The 15,988-nt window shown below is 35.2% G+C and overlaps 1 protein-coding gene across 8 annotated transcripts in view; it reads left to right on the top strand.

The window, feature by feature from the left end:
- Positions 1–15,988, top strand: part of KDM6A (lysine demethylase 6A) — a 179,563-nt gene that overhangs the window by 99,021 nt on the left and 64,554 nt on the right. For all 8 annotated transcript variants that reach the window (XM_024987737.2, XM_024987736.2, XM_024987732.2 and 5 more), the window contains exons 7-8: positions 5,905–5,959; positions 9,816–9,850. In XM_024987737.2, the coding sequence (XP_024843505.1) occupies positions 5,905–5,959; positions 9,816–9,850 (90 nt within the window). The remainder of the gene's footprint in view (positions 1–5,904; positions 5,960–9,815; positions 9,851–15,988) is intronic.

Genomic DNA, 15,988 nt, shown 5'->3' with positions numbered 1-15,988 from the left:
TTCTGCCCTGAGTTCTATTACATACCTGTAAGTGCAAAGTAGTATAAATAGTAGAAGAACTTCAGTTCCTCAAATACATTTTTGAAAAGAACATGACTGCTCATAGATGTTCGGTAACCATCCTTTCTTGATACTGAGCAGTTGGGATTAGCCCAGGTTTCCTGTGTCAGGTTTCTCTCCTCAAATATATTTTAACTACAAGATGTCATTTCTAATCAAAAAACACTTTTTGGTGTTTATGGATGACTACTTAAATTTGTGGTTATAAATATTCAGTCTTCAAATGCAGCTTTATGAAACATTCAGTGTATTCAGTGTCACAATTTTTTAAGCTTATGTTTCTAAACAACATTTTACAATGCAAATTGTAACATTATCCTTTATAAAATATATATTATGTTAACTTTGTTATTTATGTGCGTGTTAGTCTTATTTTGATTTGAACACAGATTGTATACTAGATTTAAAGAACTTGAAAATTCAGTCAATACATATTCTGATTGTTTCTGTACATAGATTTGACATACGCTAGAACCAGTGTTTTAAAGTTTCTAATCAGTTGCATACCTGTAAAAAAGGAGAAATTTGAGAACTATGTTGGACACAGTTACAGGAAGAAAGGTGAGCAAGATCTGTAGAATAAATTGGTTCTCAGGATGGATGCATAGATGGATGAATAAAAGGTAACACATCCTAGAGATCTTAAGGAGTCTTAATAAAGAAGTTAACTTATTGACAAATAAGTGTGGGTAGAGAGTCCCCATTTATTGACTTGACTGACTTTTCTGTTAATAAAGCAGGGGATAAAGAAAACAACAGGTTTGGGGATTGGGAAATGAAAAGCCTCCAAATGGAAATGGGTCATTTGGGAGTATATTGAGTTGGAAGTACCTGAGGGATATCAGATGTTGGTATAGATGGAAGTCTGGAGCCAAAAAGAAGGGCTGGAAATTAGATTTTGAACATCTTCAGTATAGAATGTCTTTTGCCTTACTATTTTTGTGTGTGTGTGTGTGTGTGAAAGACAGTTTTGGAAGAGACCATATTGGTAAACTTGAAAGAAGGAGCCTCTTTTTTGAGTGAAGATTGCTAGGATTCATTAGCTATTAGTCATTGGTGCAGTAGAGTTCCTCCTTGAAAGTGTTATAATCTTGAATTACAAAGAGAACGCAAGAACTGAGTTTGGGAACTTTGAGGGAATCTCAGTCAGATCAACTTGGCCAGGCATCATGGCTCACAAATGCTACCGAAACTTACCAGTTTTAGTTTGGTATCTTATTTTCAGAGACCAAATTCCTAAAGTAATTACCATCGCATTCTAAGGCATTTTCCCTAGTTTTAGAAATGAAATTTGTTGGTTTTTTAATTCATACTTTCAGAATTCTGGCAATCTGTAAAAAAAAAAGAAAAAATAATTTGCCTTTGACCTGCAAGAGTACCTGACAAACCTTCCATTCTCCCACTTAAATGGTTCATAAATCCTTGTTTCATAAACGCTGTGTAAACAGACATTGTTTCCTCAGCTTGAAGGATCTCTTTTCTTCCCTCATCTATATCTTTTAGACTCTGCTATGGAATTGTCTTTTAAACTTTTATTAGAACATTAATTTCAGTGAGCCTTTTATTCAGTTGCGTAGTTGCTGACTCAGTGCTAAAGAATCTAACAATGCAGGAGATGCAGATTTGATCCCTGTGTTGGGAAGATCCCCTGGTGGAGGAAATGGCAACCCACCCCAATGTTCTTAACAGGTATAATCCCATGGACAGAGGAGCCTAGCGGCCTACAGTCCATGAGGTCCCAAAGAATTGGATGTAGCTGAGAACATACATACGCATAGTCATAACAGAGTGCTTGGTGTAGAGTAAAAATAGGTTGCAAACATTTTACTACTAAGAAGCAGCATTTGCTTTAATAGACAGCAGTATAGACTGAAGTAAGGCTTTTGGGGGTAAGCACACAATTTGCAAGTTTTAAGTATTGGCATTTAACCCTGACTGTGCCTTGGAATAAGTTGTAGGGGGTTTTATCTGGTTCATAGGGTATTGTTCTCAACCCATTGAATTAGAACATCTGAGATTGAATCTGGAATCCACACGTTGCTCCAAATTAATAATTTATACATACAACCATAACTTGTCAATAATGAAAAGTTATCTCACTGCTTATCTTCAGGTTTGGGAACATAGTTGAAGGGTTCTACAATTGAAAAGATGGTAAGATAATCACAGATTATTCAACTAGAAGTAAAACATTTTAAAAGGGAAATTAAGTCTTGAAATTGGTGTTTTATGTGTTAATTACATCAACTTTCATCTCTATCTGAAGGGGAAAATCTAGTTCCTTAGTCTATAGAAAGCAAAGTACTGAAAAGTTACTTTGAAATATTGAACAAGTCAAAAGCTTTTAAAGAAAAAGTTACTTTGGTGAGAACGATGTCAACAGAAATTGTAATGAATTGAACCTTGTATTAAATTGGACCAGAAAGGCTCTATTAAAAGGAACATTAGGAAAAAATGTTGTAGGTAAATCTTCTTGCTTTGAAATTAGTTTTCTGTAGAATGCTTTCTGCCTTGAGGTTTGCGATAGTCTTTGAACTGCAGAAGCTAATAAGTTGGGTGGTAACTATTTCACACAGCAGCAGTCAGTTTCAGTACCGCAGTATTTCAGTATGAGGTACATTTCCTAGCTCTTCCTATTGGTCAAGGATGGGTGCTAGGTATTTTACCATGTATCTTCAGGTTTGGGGCTGATTGTCATAGTTGATAGTTATTTGCTGACTTATGTGTTAAAAATACATCTATTTTGCATCCAGTTTAGACATTAGAAATGAAGTCATACCATCCCCACCCTAGTCTCTCATCTCCCTTTAGTTTACTCAAAGGTGTATCAGTGATTTTTGTTATGTGGGGTGGTTTTATGTGGCTGTTCTTAGTTTGTTAAACTCAGTTATTCTGTAAGTTTTTTCATTCTCACGCCTGTTTTTGAATATGTACAGTCTTGCAGAGTTAATTTTTGTGTATCATTGTGGTTTGGAAATGTTTGACATTTCATGATGTTTTGGGATTGAATTGGTGCATCAGTGACTTCATTGCTGATTTTAAGATCGATTAATAATTATGTAGTCCAGAACTTCTGCCCGATTTCATTACAGGACCTTCAGTATTGATAGATGAAATGTAGATTGGGCGATTTGAATTATGCATCTCTCTGCTCTTTGTGAGATTTGAGTGAAATAGTGAAAATAAAATATTGCCATCTTAAATGGTGTTTTCTTGGCCGGGCAGTTTGCATCTTTTAACTCTGTCTTTGTTGTTTTGTTGCTGGCTGACTTCTTTTGCAACCCCATGGACTATAGCCCGCCAGGCTCCTCTGTCTATGGGATTTTCCAGGCAAGAATATTGGAGTGGGTTGCCATTTCCTTCTTTCCCAATCCGGGGATCGAACCTGCATCTCCTGCATTGGCAGGCGGATTCTTTACCACTGAGCCACTAGAGAAGCCCCTGTCTTATCTAAGTATTAATGTTGGCAGGATAGATTAGACTTTGAAATGCAGTACAATCTGAATGTGTGGCTGCTGTGCCTCTTTTTATCTAGAGGAAAACAACTGGTTATAAAATATGCTTTGCTTTCATAGTACTCACTTTTTAAAATAGTCTGTTTTCTATTGCTATGGTAGCACACTAAAAGGATGTTTAAGGACATACAATCTGCTTTGTAGGTCAGGGGAGAATAAAAGCAGTTCTCAAAGTATTCAGATGTTGGATTTTTTTTTCCCATTCTGTAAATGATGGCAAATATTTTTTCACTTTTGATTGTCATTGTGTCCCTAGTATCTTCATTGTCCTGAGGACATTATAGGGTCTTGAAGTAGTCGTTGAATGGATTAAATATTTAAGGGTCATAGTCATCTCATTAGTAGCTTGCTCATTAAGAATATTACAACCTCTAAATATTGAGTACTGCAAATTTAGGCTACAGTAATTATGCATGCATATAACAGACATTTGTGAATAACTACTAGTTCATATGAAATTATGCCTTCTAATCTTTGTTTCATTGTAGTACTGGGTAACTGACATTAGTTTATTTTTGTTAACTGAGGGCTCTGGTTGACCAAGTGCAGTTTTGTTGATTCTATGTTGAAATACAGTACTAAAAGCTTGCTGATGACTCTCTCCCTTGATATAGAAAGTTTTAAGTTTCTTTCGGGCTTACATCTAGAAGTTGTCATTATATGTATCAGTTTTCAGTTTTTCCAGCAGTTGAAAAAAGACAATTCTTTAGGCATTTGGCTTGTGGATAGAAATGGTGATTTTTAGAAAATTGTTTTGTACTTTTGGCTTTTGATTACTTTTAATGGTAAAAATTTGTGGAGGCTTGGAAATTTTGAATATGTATTTCTGGAAATATCTTTTAGAAGAATTCAGAGACTTAACCTTTTTTATTTGTTATTATTTGTTTATTTGTTTCTGACTGTACTGTTGCACGGGCTTTTCTCTAGTTGCCGTGAGCTGGGACTACCCTCTCATTGCAAGAGAAGAGGGCTTCTCTTGTTGCAGAGCACAGGCTGTAGGGCTCACAGGTTTCAGTAGTTGCTGCTCATGGACCCTCACTAGTTCTCTAGGGGATCTTCCTGACTCAGGGATCAGACCTGTGTTTCCTGCATTGCAGGTGGATTCTTTACCTGCTGAGCTATCAAGGAAGCCCCACCTTAAAAAATTTTTTTTTAAATATTCCATACTAACTATAGTACTGGTTTGCCTTTTCCTAATTATATAGCCAGTTCAGTGTTGATAAACTTGATGCCAGATCGCACCCCATTGGTTTTTTTGACTATATTGCACAGCATGTGGGATCTGAGTTCTCAGACCACAGATCAAACCTGAGGCCCGCTACGCTGGAAGCATAGTCTTAACTGGAGCAACAGAGAAGTCCCCATCACCCAATGTTCTTGATGATTTGCATTCTTAAAGATTAGCATTATGCCTTGAGTTTGACGTGTATTTTGTTTTTGTTTCTTTTTTTTTTGTCAAGGGGACAGGCTTATGCAATATTATTACAAGTGGATGCTGTAAGTTATTAGTGGTTTAATACTGCCTACACATATAATAGGGTATATATCCTAAAAGGGTAATTGCATTTGTTTTCTGTCGGTTGCAAGGATGTGTGCTAGATATTTTCTAATGTGGCTTCAGGTTTAGGGGTTGGTGATCATTATTGATAGTTGATATCTTAATATCTTAGTAGGTACATCTGTTTTGCATCTGGTTTAGATAACTAGAAATGAAACTATGAGGTCATGCCATCCCCACCCTAGTCCCTCATCTCCCTTTAGGTTTAGAAAACCAGTGGTTTTCTTTATGTGGGATGGTTTTGTATGGCTATTTGGTACATTCTTTGTGATACTTCAAATATTTTAACAGACTCTAATTATAATAATTATTGAAAAATCAGGGCAAATAGTTTTACCCTTTTCTCATGGTCATTTAAAAAAAAGTGTATATCATTTTGAGATAAGCAGTGGTATTTAATCCGTTAATACCATTGAACTTTTACTTTCAGTTTTTAAGATAATTATGTGTTCTATTTGAAGTGTTCAGTAACTAACACTTCCTATGTACTAGAAGACTTAAAAACCTGATTCTTTTTTCCATATAAATAGATTTACATAGGATGACTTGATATCAAGTTAATTCTTATGCCAAATCTCTTTCTCAACTGTTCAAAGAAAGTAATGCAGCAGTCTGTTTGTTCTCAGCAATAAATATTCAAAGTAATGCTAGTTGGTTGTATAATATGTTATATTTGCATAGCATAGTTTCATAATTATATTAAACCTTATATACCTGAAAAGTATCTTGTATGACTGATTTTTAGTGCGTTAATTTTCTCTCTTCTTGCAGCATTTTCAGTTAGCTTTGGTTGACTGTAATCCCTGCACTTTGTCCAATGCTGAAAGTAAGTATTATTAAGTACCATTGTTTTCTGCACGTATTCAGATCACTTCATGGCAGATAATAGTCATGAATCCTGTGTAACTTTTCCCCTGGAATTGTTGAATCTAACTATATTTGTTGCCATAACTATTTGTACAAATGGAACATGTGAGACCAGTTATTTATTGTGAACAGTGTGTGTCTAAAATAGATATGCTAGTGAACTGGGTTTGTTGAATTAAAATTATCTGTACTAGTGAACAGGATTGATTATTTGTATATTAATTACATTGTAGGTGACTTGGGGAGGTTAAAAACAGGATTGCCAGTCCTTTCAGAAATCTGAGTATACAAAGATTCATGTGTTAGTTTACTGATTCATACTTGGTGAATTAAAATTATTGGTAATGATGAGGATATACTTTGACTTTCTATTATAGTTTTAAACATCATACATAAAGATTGTGGTGAGATTTTTCAATTAATTAGAGTGTATAAAAATTGAATCATTCTTCATGAAAATTTCAGATAAAAGATTCTAGATTTTACAAAGTCAGTAGTTTGCTATAAGCGACTTCATTTTTTTTAAGCATATAGAAAGGAGTTTAGTGAAGAGTTAGTAGTCATAGTGGTAAAAATGCCTCCAAATGATTGACTCAGTGAAAAAACTGTAGAAATTTGAATATAACTTGCATATAAGATGAAATAAGATATCATATCAGATCAGTCGCTCAGTCGTGTCCGACTCTTTGCGACCCCATAAATCGCAGCACGCCAGGCCTCCCTGTCCATCACCAACTCCTGGAGTTCACTGAGACTCACGTCCATCGAGTCAGCGATGCCATCCAGCCATCTCATCCTCTGTTGTTCCGATTAAATCATTATCTAGACCAGACTAATTGTCTTATAATTCTACTAAATGCAATTTTCTGAGAAAACTTAAAAGAATTCTGTTTTCTTTAAATGAAACTTAGGATTTAGTACTGATCAGTGTATTTCCAGAACAAATGGTGGAAAGGTAACAAATGCAGCACTGTTTTCACTTCTAAGATGAGGTTAAATGAGAAAAAGGATTTAACTCATTAATATATTAATTTATGAAGTGTTCTTTTTTTTTTAACTTATTTTTGTATCCTTAATTTTACATCCAAGTTATATAAACCATCTAAAATATAAACCCCTAAAATCCTTTTAAAATTATAGGAAAAATCTGATTTTCATTTAATTGATTGTGTCTAGTGCCTAGAAACTAACTTTCATTCATACTTGTTAGTTTGAATGATAACTTTTGAGGGACGTTTCATAACTTTCAAACTAAATATTTTTGTAAATCCTTATTTTATTCTACTTGAGCTGAAATCTTACTTGTAGATCATTGCGCCTAAGAGGGAAACACCTCTGTAAAATGAGTACCAGAGGGCAGATATTTGTTGTGGAATTTGTAGAGGACAGTTCTAACAATCATGAATACATTTTTGAGCTTACCACAGCTCTCTTTCTCTTGATTGCTGAGAAAGGAAATAAGGAGGAATGACCAGTGTCCTGCTTTACACAGGACTGAGGGATTTCCCCAGACTCAGAACTTTGAGTGCTGAAAGGTTTGTCACTCTAATGGAAGGCATGTGCTTTATTTAGAGACATTACACCATTATAGTTCAGTTGATGTGGGTAGTTTATTTTTAACTATATAACTTCATAACTACTTGATAACCATGATCATAAAGGCTGGTGTCTCACAGAGCACTCTCAAATATAGAATACTCGCTTTGGGTACACATTATTACTATATAAATACCAGACTCTTTATCATCTTTGTAAAAACTTCTCTGGATTTTTTAATATCATTACCTATTTAGGTAAGCCACAGACTTGACTATTTTTTGAAATCCATGTTACTACTACTCCATACTACAAAGGTCCGAAGATTTTAGAAAGTGAAGTGAGCTTTTAAAGTCTGTAAGAGATTTCTGTTTTATTGCACAGTTCATTTATGCATTAGAAAAACACATAGACTTGCCGCTTCCAGAGCCTTTAAGAGGGGTTAATTGGACTTTGTGCTTTGAAAAGTAGAATCATGGTGATGAGAGACTTATACGATTGCCCCTTGGGATAAAATTGTTTCTTCTAGATTTAATTAATTCTAAAAATAATGTCTTAATTTCTGAATAAAGTTTAATTTCAGAACCTTTTATGGCAATATTTGTTAAATTTCTACCTCTAATTGAGACTTGCCAAGTGGAGCTTTTTCTTATCTTTATAGTTATCTTCCACTTTGAAGAGGACTTTTAAGAATTTAAATATAAATTGATTTTCACACCACAAAAGATGATACTGGATTTAGTAACTTCTAGTATAGGAAAGCCCTTATTGAGCCTGGAGGAACTTTGGGATGGAAATAGAATGCTACCTTACTGCTACTAATCTTTTTTTCCATGTCACCTTTCTTAGAGGAGTAAGAAGACGGGGGCGGGGAGGAGGGGGGATGAAAATACATTTTCCATCTCTTCCTCATTCTCTAATGATGTAGTCAGGTGAGATTTGGACTAGACCTCTCAAAGAGAGCTGTGTTGAAAAGGGGGACTAGGAAATAAGAAAACCACTTAACAGATACAGGTAAAGGGAGAGGATATTTATATCTGTAGAACTTTTTTTATTATTATGATGTACTTTTCACAAAAAGTTGATTTTCATCTTTTAAAAATGATATTTTTATTTTGTCTCATCTCTGCTTATGATATTTAATGATTATGTATGAAGAGGGCAGTACTTTCGATCCAAAAATGTTTGATTTTAAAATTCATTATATATCTTGTTTTGGATTTTATGCATATTTACTTATTCTCAGGTGCTGCTCTAGGGAACAGGTGTCAAAATCCTTTGTTAATCCCAGAACTAAATAAAAAGGTACCTTTCCGGGTCTTGCCCCAGGCTCACTGAATACAATCTCAGGGATCTCTGTTTTTAACTAGCATCTCAGGTGAATCTTACAGTTATGGGAGTTAGTGTGAGAGTTAAGTTTATGATACCAATGAGAGCTTGATGATAGCTATTAGATCTTATTTTTAAAGATCCAGATACATATTGTGCATATAATTTTGAAAGGCTCCCAGACTCCTTGAAATCTAACTATGAAATCCAGGTAAATCGAACATTTTTAAAAAACGATTTGTCATTGGAGGATGAAAATCATTATTTAAGTAAGCCAGAATCCAGTTTTGATTCCTGATTTATTGTTGCTTTCATTGAACATTCATATTCTGGTGGTGCAATATCAGGAAGAGCTGAAAATAAAAGCTGAAATATGTATATTTTTTATTTTCAAGAGGTACTTGTTAATGTTGATGTTCTTTATTATTCTTGCTTTCCAAGTGGTTTGACCTTTTAAAAATTTTTTTTGAAGAACTGACAGAGAAGTGCAACTTATTGTCTATGACATCTTTGTAAACATTAGTATGAAATATGTAATAAAATATATAACTAAAAAGAGTATTTTTCATTGTTTTAATCAAATACTGACTTTCTTGTTTGAGTTTTAACTCAGTTTTTAAATACCATGTTGTGAAATGTATAGATTATAAAAGTTATATTTTATATCTGTTTAATGTTGCCATTTGAACTTATACTCACTTGCTACAGATTTTAATGTTAATTTTAATAATTACATTGGCTAAATTTAGTAATAAACCAATAATGAATACATGTAGTTTCTTATCATGTTCTTGTATGCTTGTATATTTTATTAAGAATAAGTTATGTTCTGAAATTACTTAAATCTATGCAGCAGAGATAGTGTTTATATTTTACATTTTATATTCTTACTTATATTTATCCAGACACTACTGTAATACAGTTGTTGACTTATTTTCTCATCTTTGCAGTTCAATTTCACATTGCCCACTTATATGAAACCCAGGTAAGTGTTTTAACTTAGCTTACTTTAAAACACTCATACCATTTTAAGTGGAATCAGATACACAGATAATTTAATGAAGTTCTGGGCACTACTTCTTACATAATACTAATTAAATGTGGTCAAGATTTTGCATTCATGTTACAGTTATTACACAGAGTTCTTATTGTGTACAAAGAACTCATTAAACTCAAACTATCTGCAGCCTTAAATGGCTGTATTTGAGAAGCTTTCTCATATTCTTGATGTGAAATGCCTAGGTTTCTTTTCAGAATGTTATAGATGGTTGTTACAATGCATTGTTCTTAGTTTCACTTTTTATTAAGATTGAAATATCCCTTCCATATATCACCATTTGAAAAGCCTATTAGTAACCTCTTGATGTCATTACCAGTACTTTTATGGCTGCTATATTTAATTTTTTTTTTGGCTGTGCTGCAAGGCATGTCAGATCTTAGTTCCCTGACCAGGGATGGAACCTGTGCACCCTGCAGTGGAAGTGCAGAGTCTTAATCACTGGACCACCAGGGAAGCCCTGGCTGCTATATTTAAAAAGCTGTTTTAGAACATATTTTTATATATGGCAGAATTTGCTTAGTTACATGATATAGGGTATAACACATAATCATTTAGTCTAGGTAAGCAGTTTTGGTATGGGCTTCCCTAGTAGCTCAGCTGGTAAAGAATCCACCTGCAATGCAGGAGAGCCCGGTTCAATTCCTGGTTGGGAAGATCCCCCAGAGAAGGAATAGGCTACCAACTCCAGTATTCTTGGAGTTCCCTGGTGGCTCAGTCGGTAAAGAATACGCCTGCAATGTAGGAGACCTGGGTTCGATTCCTGAGTTGGGAAGATCCCCTGAAGAAGGGATAGGCTACCCGTTCTAGTATTCTTGCCTAGAGAATTCTGTGGACAGAGGAGCCTGATAGGCTACAGTCCATGGGGCTACAAAGAGTCGGACACGACTGAGCAACTAAGCACAGCACAGGCAGTGGTATGGAAAATCAAGCGTAAGTTGGTATGAGGCTAAATATTAGGTAGTCATAGTTTGCTGCTGTTGTGCTTTGCTCAGTCATGTCCGATTCTTTGTAACGCCATGGACTGTAGCCCACCAGGCTCCTCTGTCCATGGGATTTTCCAGACAAAAATACTGGAGTGGGTTGCCGTTTCCTGCTATAATCATAGTTTACCCAGTTTATAACAGCTTTTTAGGAAAATAAAGTACTGTTATATTTCTAGATAATTTCTAAGGTCTGTTTTGTTTCAGAGCCACCATGAGGTGGTCTAAAAAAAAAAATTAACATCTGATTGCTGGACGCCTCCTTCTGCTGTGGTTTCTCCCCCCACCCTCCTTGCGTACATGCACACAGGTGTGTCTGTGTCTACTGAGTCAGAATTGATGCACACTCAAGTTTGGATACTCTACTAATCTAGGGATTTCATCCAGCTTGAGAGGGTGCATTTGAGAATCTTGTGCATGTTGTGGAGCAGAGTCTTTACCTGCCGTTGCTAATCACTGCCTCCTTGTCAACTGCTGAATCAGTCAAGGCCCCAGGGTCAAAGCAGCTATAGACATAAGCTGTTTCTCCAAAGTTCTTTCTCTGGAGTATTAGCTCCTGCTTTCATTGCCTCAGGAGATCTCTGCTGCCTTCTAAAAGATGGGCTCTGATTTTTTTCCCCCAGCTTTCATAGCTCTTAGTGATTAGGTAAAACAGATGTTATCTAACCATTCTTTTTAATGAGTGTTTTTTGGCTGGAGATGGAATTCTATTTTATTATTTTGTATGACCACTTTAAAATTTACATTCCATTGTCCTCTGGTTTTCATTGTTTCTGGTAGGTTGTCTGTTGGTATTGTTTTGAATTTTATGAAGGTAATGTGGGGACAGGGCCCTTTCCCCACTGATTCTTTCATTTGATAAATTTTAGTGCCCATTAAGATTAAACAAAACAAACCGAAAAAATGCGTGCTAGGCAGAGTATGTAATTATTAGATGATAAGAAGCTGACACTATAAGCATATGAAAGGATTGAAAAATCTTCTTCACTTCAGTACTTATAACAAGGATTTTTATTTTCAGGTGAAAAATTAAGGAAAACAAAAAGACTTACCTACCTATCTGAGGTGTACAATGTGATGATTTGATATATGTATGATTTCCCCCCACTGAATTATTAACACACCCGTCACCTCACGTCTTCAAAGTGGAGCATTGAGAACATTTTAGTTCTCTTCACAAACTTCACTTGTACAATACATTGTTATCAGCAATAGTCATCATATTATATGTTTGATCCTCAGACCTTATTTATCTTATAAATAAAAGTTTGTATCCTTTTACCGACCTCTTCCTTTTTCTTCTCTCACTTCCTGTCGACCCTTGCATATCCCCTCTTCTAGAAGATCAAGCCCCCACCTCACCGCTTTTTAAAAAGAATGCACACAGAAGTGATACTGTATAGCATTTATCTTTCATTGTCTGGTTTTTTTCACTTACCATAATTCCCTCCAGGTTTATCCACGCTGTCACAAATGACAAGATTTCCTTCTATTTTTAAGGGTGAAATACCATTCCATTGTAATTATATACCACATTTTCTCAATCCCATCTGTAGACAGACACTTGTTTTCATCCTTGTCGTTGTTTAGTCACTAAGTTGTATCGGACTCTCTGTGACACCAAGGACTGCAGCACACCAGGCTTCCCTGTCCTTCACCATCTCTTGGAGTTTGCGCAAACTTGTGTCCATTGAGTTGGTGATGCCATCCAACCATCTCATCCTCTGGTTGCCCCCTTTTCCTCTTTCCTTCAATCTTTCCCAGCATTAGGGTCTTTTCCAGTGAGTCAGCTCTTCACATCAGGTGGTCCAAGTATTGGGGCTTCTGCTTCAGCATCAGTCCTTCCAATAATATTCAGGGTTGATTTCCTTTAGGATGGACTGATTTGGTCTCCTTGCAGTCCAAGGGACTCTGAAGCACCACAGTTTGAAAGCATCAATTTTTCGGTGCCAGATTTCATTATGGTCCAGCTCTCACACATCTGTACATGGCTACTGGAAAAACCAAAGTTTTTACTATACGGACCTTTGTTGGCAAAGTGAGGTCTCTGCTTTTAATTACACTGTCTACATTTTTCATAGCTTTCCTTCCAAGGAACAAACATCTTTTAATTATTACGATTTACTCTTAGATATTTATATCATTTATTTAATTTATCTTTCTCATTTTATTAGCTGAGGACCCCCTCCCCCCACAGTACCATTTTTTCCTAATAGTATTAATGGCTTTCATTTATTTTTCTTGATTATTTATGAAATGAATAGGTCACCATCTAAATTCTAAATAAACTTAAAGGTAAAGGATTTCTCCCTTTTAATTTTGTTATTAGTGTTACTTAGTTTTGAATAGATAATCCAAAATGAAAGTGCCTGAAAGAATACACAGTGAAGTATCCTTCTCACTCTTTTTCCCTGGCCATCTAGTCCCCTGCTAAAAGCTGCTGCTGCTAAGTCGCTTCAGTCGTGTCCGACTCTGTGTGACCCCATAGACGGCAGCCCACCAGGCCCCGCTGTCCCTGGGATTCTCCAGGCAAGAACACTGGAGTGGGTTGCCATTTCCTCCTCCAATGCATGAAAGTGAAAAGTGAGAGTGAAGTCGCTCAGTCGTGCCCGACCCTTAGTGACCCCATGGACTGCAGCCCACCAGGCTCCTCTGTCCATGGCAGGAGGAGCATTTTCATTTCCTCTGTCCATTTTCTAGGCAGGAGTACTGGAGTGGGTTGCCATTGCCTTCTCCTGCCAAAAGCTACCAACTACCATTATCAGTGTTTTTATATCCTTCCAGAGAAACTTGTATATATAAGCAAATCTATATGTATGTTTGAACATATTTATTGAAATAATAGCCCATTATGTATGTTCTCTCTTGATCTTGTTTAAATTGGTTTATTTTTTAAACTTAGTATTATATTTTGGAAATCATTCCCTATTAATACGTGTTGATTTACATGACATCCCTTTGCAGAGATGTAGTGTAACTAATATAAGTATTCTCCTGTGAGAGACAGTTATAAATAATGTTATAATGAATAACACTGTTGGTAAGAATTACTAGTTTCATTGTTAACCTTGCCTTCTAACTATCCAGCCATAGTTATTCCTGACACACTATAGACTGGTTTCATTTTTTCATATTATAGGAATCCAAAAATTCTAAAGAAAGAAAAATTTAAGCTCAAGTTTAAAGGTGCAGTAAGTATGTCCTGATTGCCTAGGGTTTATTCCATGAATTCAAAGTTAGTTTGGTGTAAGGAAATGTGTTAACAAAACAAAAATCAATGTAAGGAAAACAATATTGTGAGGAAGAAAGATTTTTTTTTAAAGGAATTAATGGTATTCAAAGAGAAAAATGGTAGATCTAATTAAATGAAGTCAAAATCTTTTTATTCTAGAAAAAATTAATAATAGATAAATCACAGACTAACTTGATTAAGTGGATAAACGAGATAAACCACAGATACACAAAATAAGATGACCATGGGTACAGAAGAAATTAGAATAATCATATGAGACTACTTAGCAGACCTCTATGTGGATGGATTTCAAAACTTAAATGAAGTAGACTATTTCCCAGGGAAGTACAGACTAGCAAAATTAACCTCATTAGAGTTAGAAAAGTTATAAAAAGCCATTTTTCATAAAAAGAGAAAAGTAATGCCATGCAGAAAGTACCATGCCCAGTTGGTTTTACAGGGGAATTCTACCAAACCTTCAAAGACCAGATAATTCTAGTACTCTGTAGATTGTTCCAGAACATTAGAAAAGGAGAAAAACTTTCTAATTTCTTTCTCCTTTTTTTGAACAGAATAGTCGGGGGCTTATAAATAGCTTTCTGTTTGACCTTGAGAGACATGTATTTGATCATAAAGTCCTTTCTGCACTTACTGATTCTGTTGTGTATTTTTGAGATATAATAGAAACAAAAGTCTGATTCTAAAAATCACTTATATGACCATAGTTCTTTGATGTCTTTTTTATTTTATTGTGAAATATACATGACATAAATTTTCCCATTTTAACCATTTGTTCAATGGTATTAAGTACATTCACTTTATTGTGCAACTGTCTCCATTGTCCTTCTCTAAAACTTCATCATCTTCCCAAGCTGAACCTCTGAACCCAATAAAGAATAATTCCTCATTCCTCCCTCCCTACAGCCCCTAGCAACCACTATTCCACTTTTTGTCTCTATGAGTTTTGACTATTCTAGGTACCTCATGTAAGTGGAATGGTACAGTATTTGTCTTTTTGTGTCTGGCTTATTTCGCTTAGCATAATGTCTTTAAGGTTTGTGTATACTATAGCATGTGCCAGAATTCCATTCCTTTTTAAGGCTGAGTAATATTTCATTGTATGTATACACCACATTTGGTTTATCCATTCATCTGTCAGTTGATTTCCAGCTTTTGGCTGTTATGAATATTGTTGCTATGAACATGAGTGTGCAAATATCTGTTTTTGTTCCAGCTTTCATTTTTTCTTCCTTTTTTTGGATATATACTCAGAAGTAGAATTACTGAGTTATATGGTAATTCTGTTAAAATTTCTGAAGAACTTTCACACTGTTTTCCCTCATTCATTTTTGATGAAAGTATATATAACATATATAACATTGATACTTAAACCTGATACACTACAAAAAAGAATGAATGTACACACTGTTATCACTGATGAATGTTGGTATAAAAATACTAAATAAAATATTAGCAAACAATCTATTACCTCATGAAACAAATACACTATGAGCAAGTGGTATTCATTCAGAGAATACAAAGTTGATTGAATATTAGGAAATATGTTAATATCATGCTTTGTAATAATAGAGCTAAAGGTAAAAGCAAATCATCATCATAGATGCTAGAGACAAAAGAACTGTAAACAAATCTTCCACTACAGTTACTTTCTCACAGGGATATGGATGGAAATTCTGTAACTTTTATGTAAATATTCAGTTCAGTTCAGTTGCTCATTCATGTCCAACTCTTTGCGACCCCATGGACTGTAGCACTCCAGGCTTCCCTATCCATCACCAACTCTTGGAACTTACTCAGACTCATGTCCATCAGGTCGGTAATGCCATCCAA

The sequence above is a fragment of the Bos taurus genome, chromosome X (assembly GCF_002263795.3).
Source record: "Bos taurus isolate L1 Dominette 01449 registration number 42190680 breed Hereford chromosome X, ARS-UCD2.0, whole genome shotgun sequence".
NCBI classification, from domain to species: Eukaryota; Metazoa; Chordata; class Mammalia; order Artiodactyla; family Bovidae; genus Bos; species Bos taurus.
Note: the sequence above shows the minus strand (reverse complement) of the source record. Positions and strands in the feature narration are given on the sequence as shown.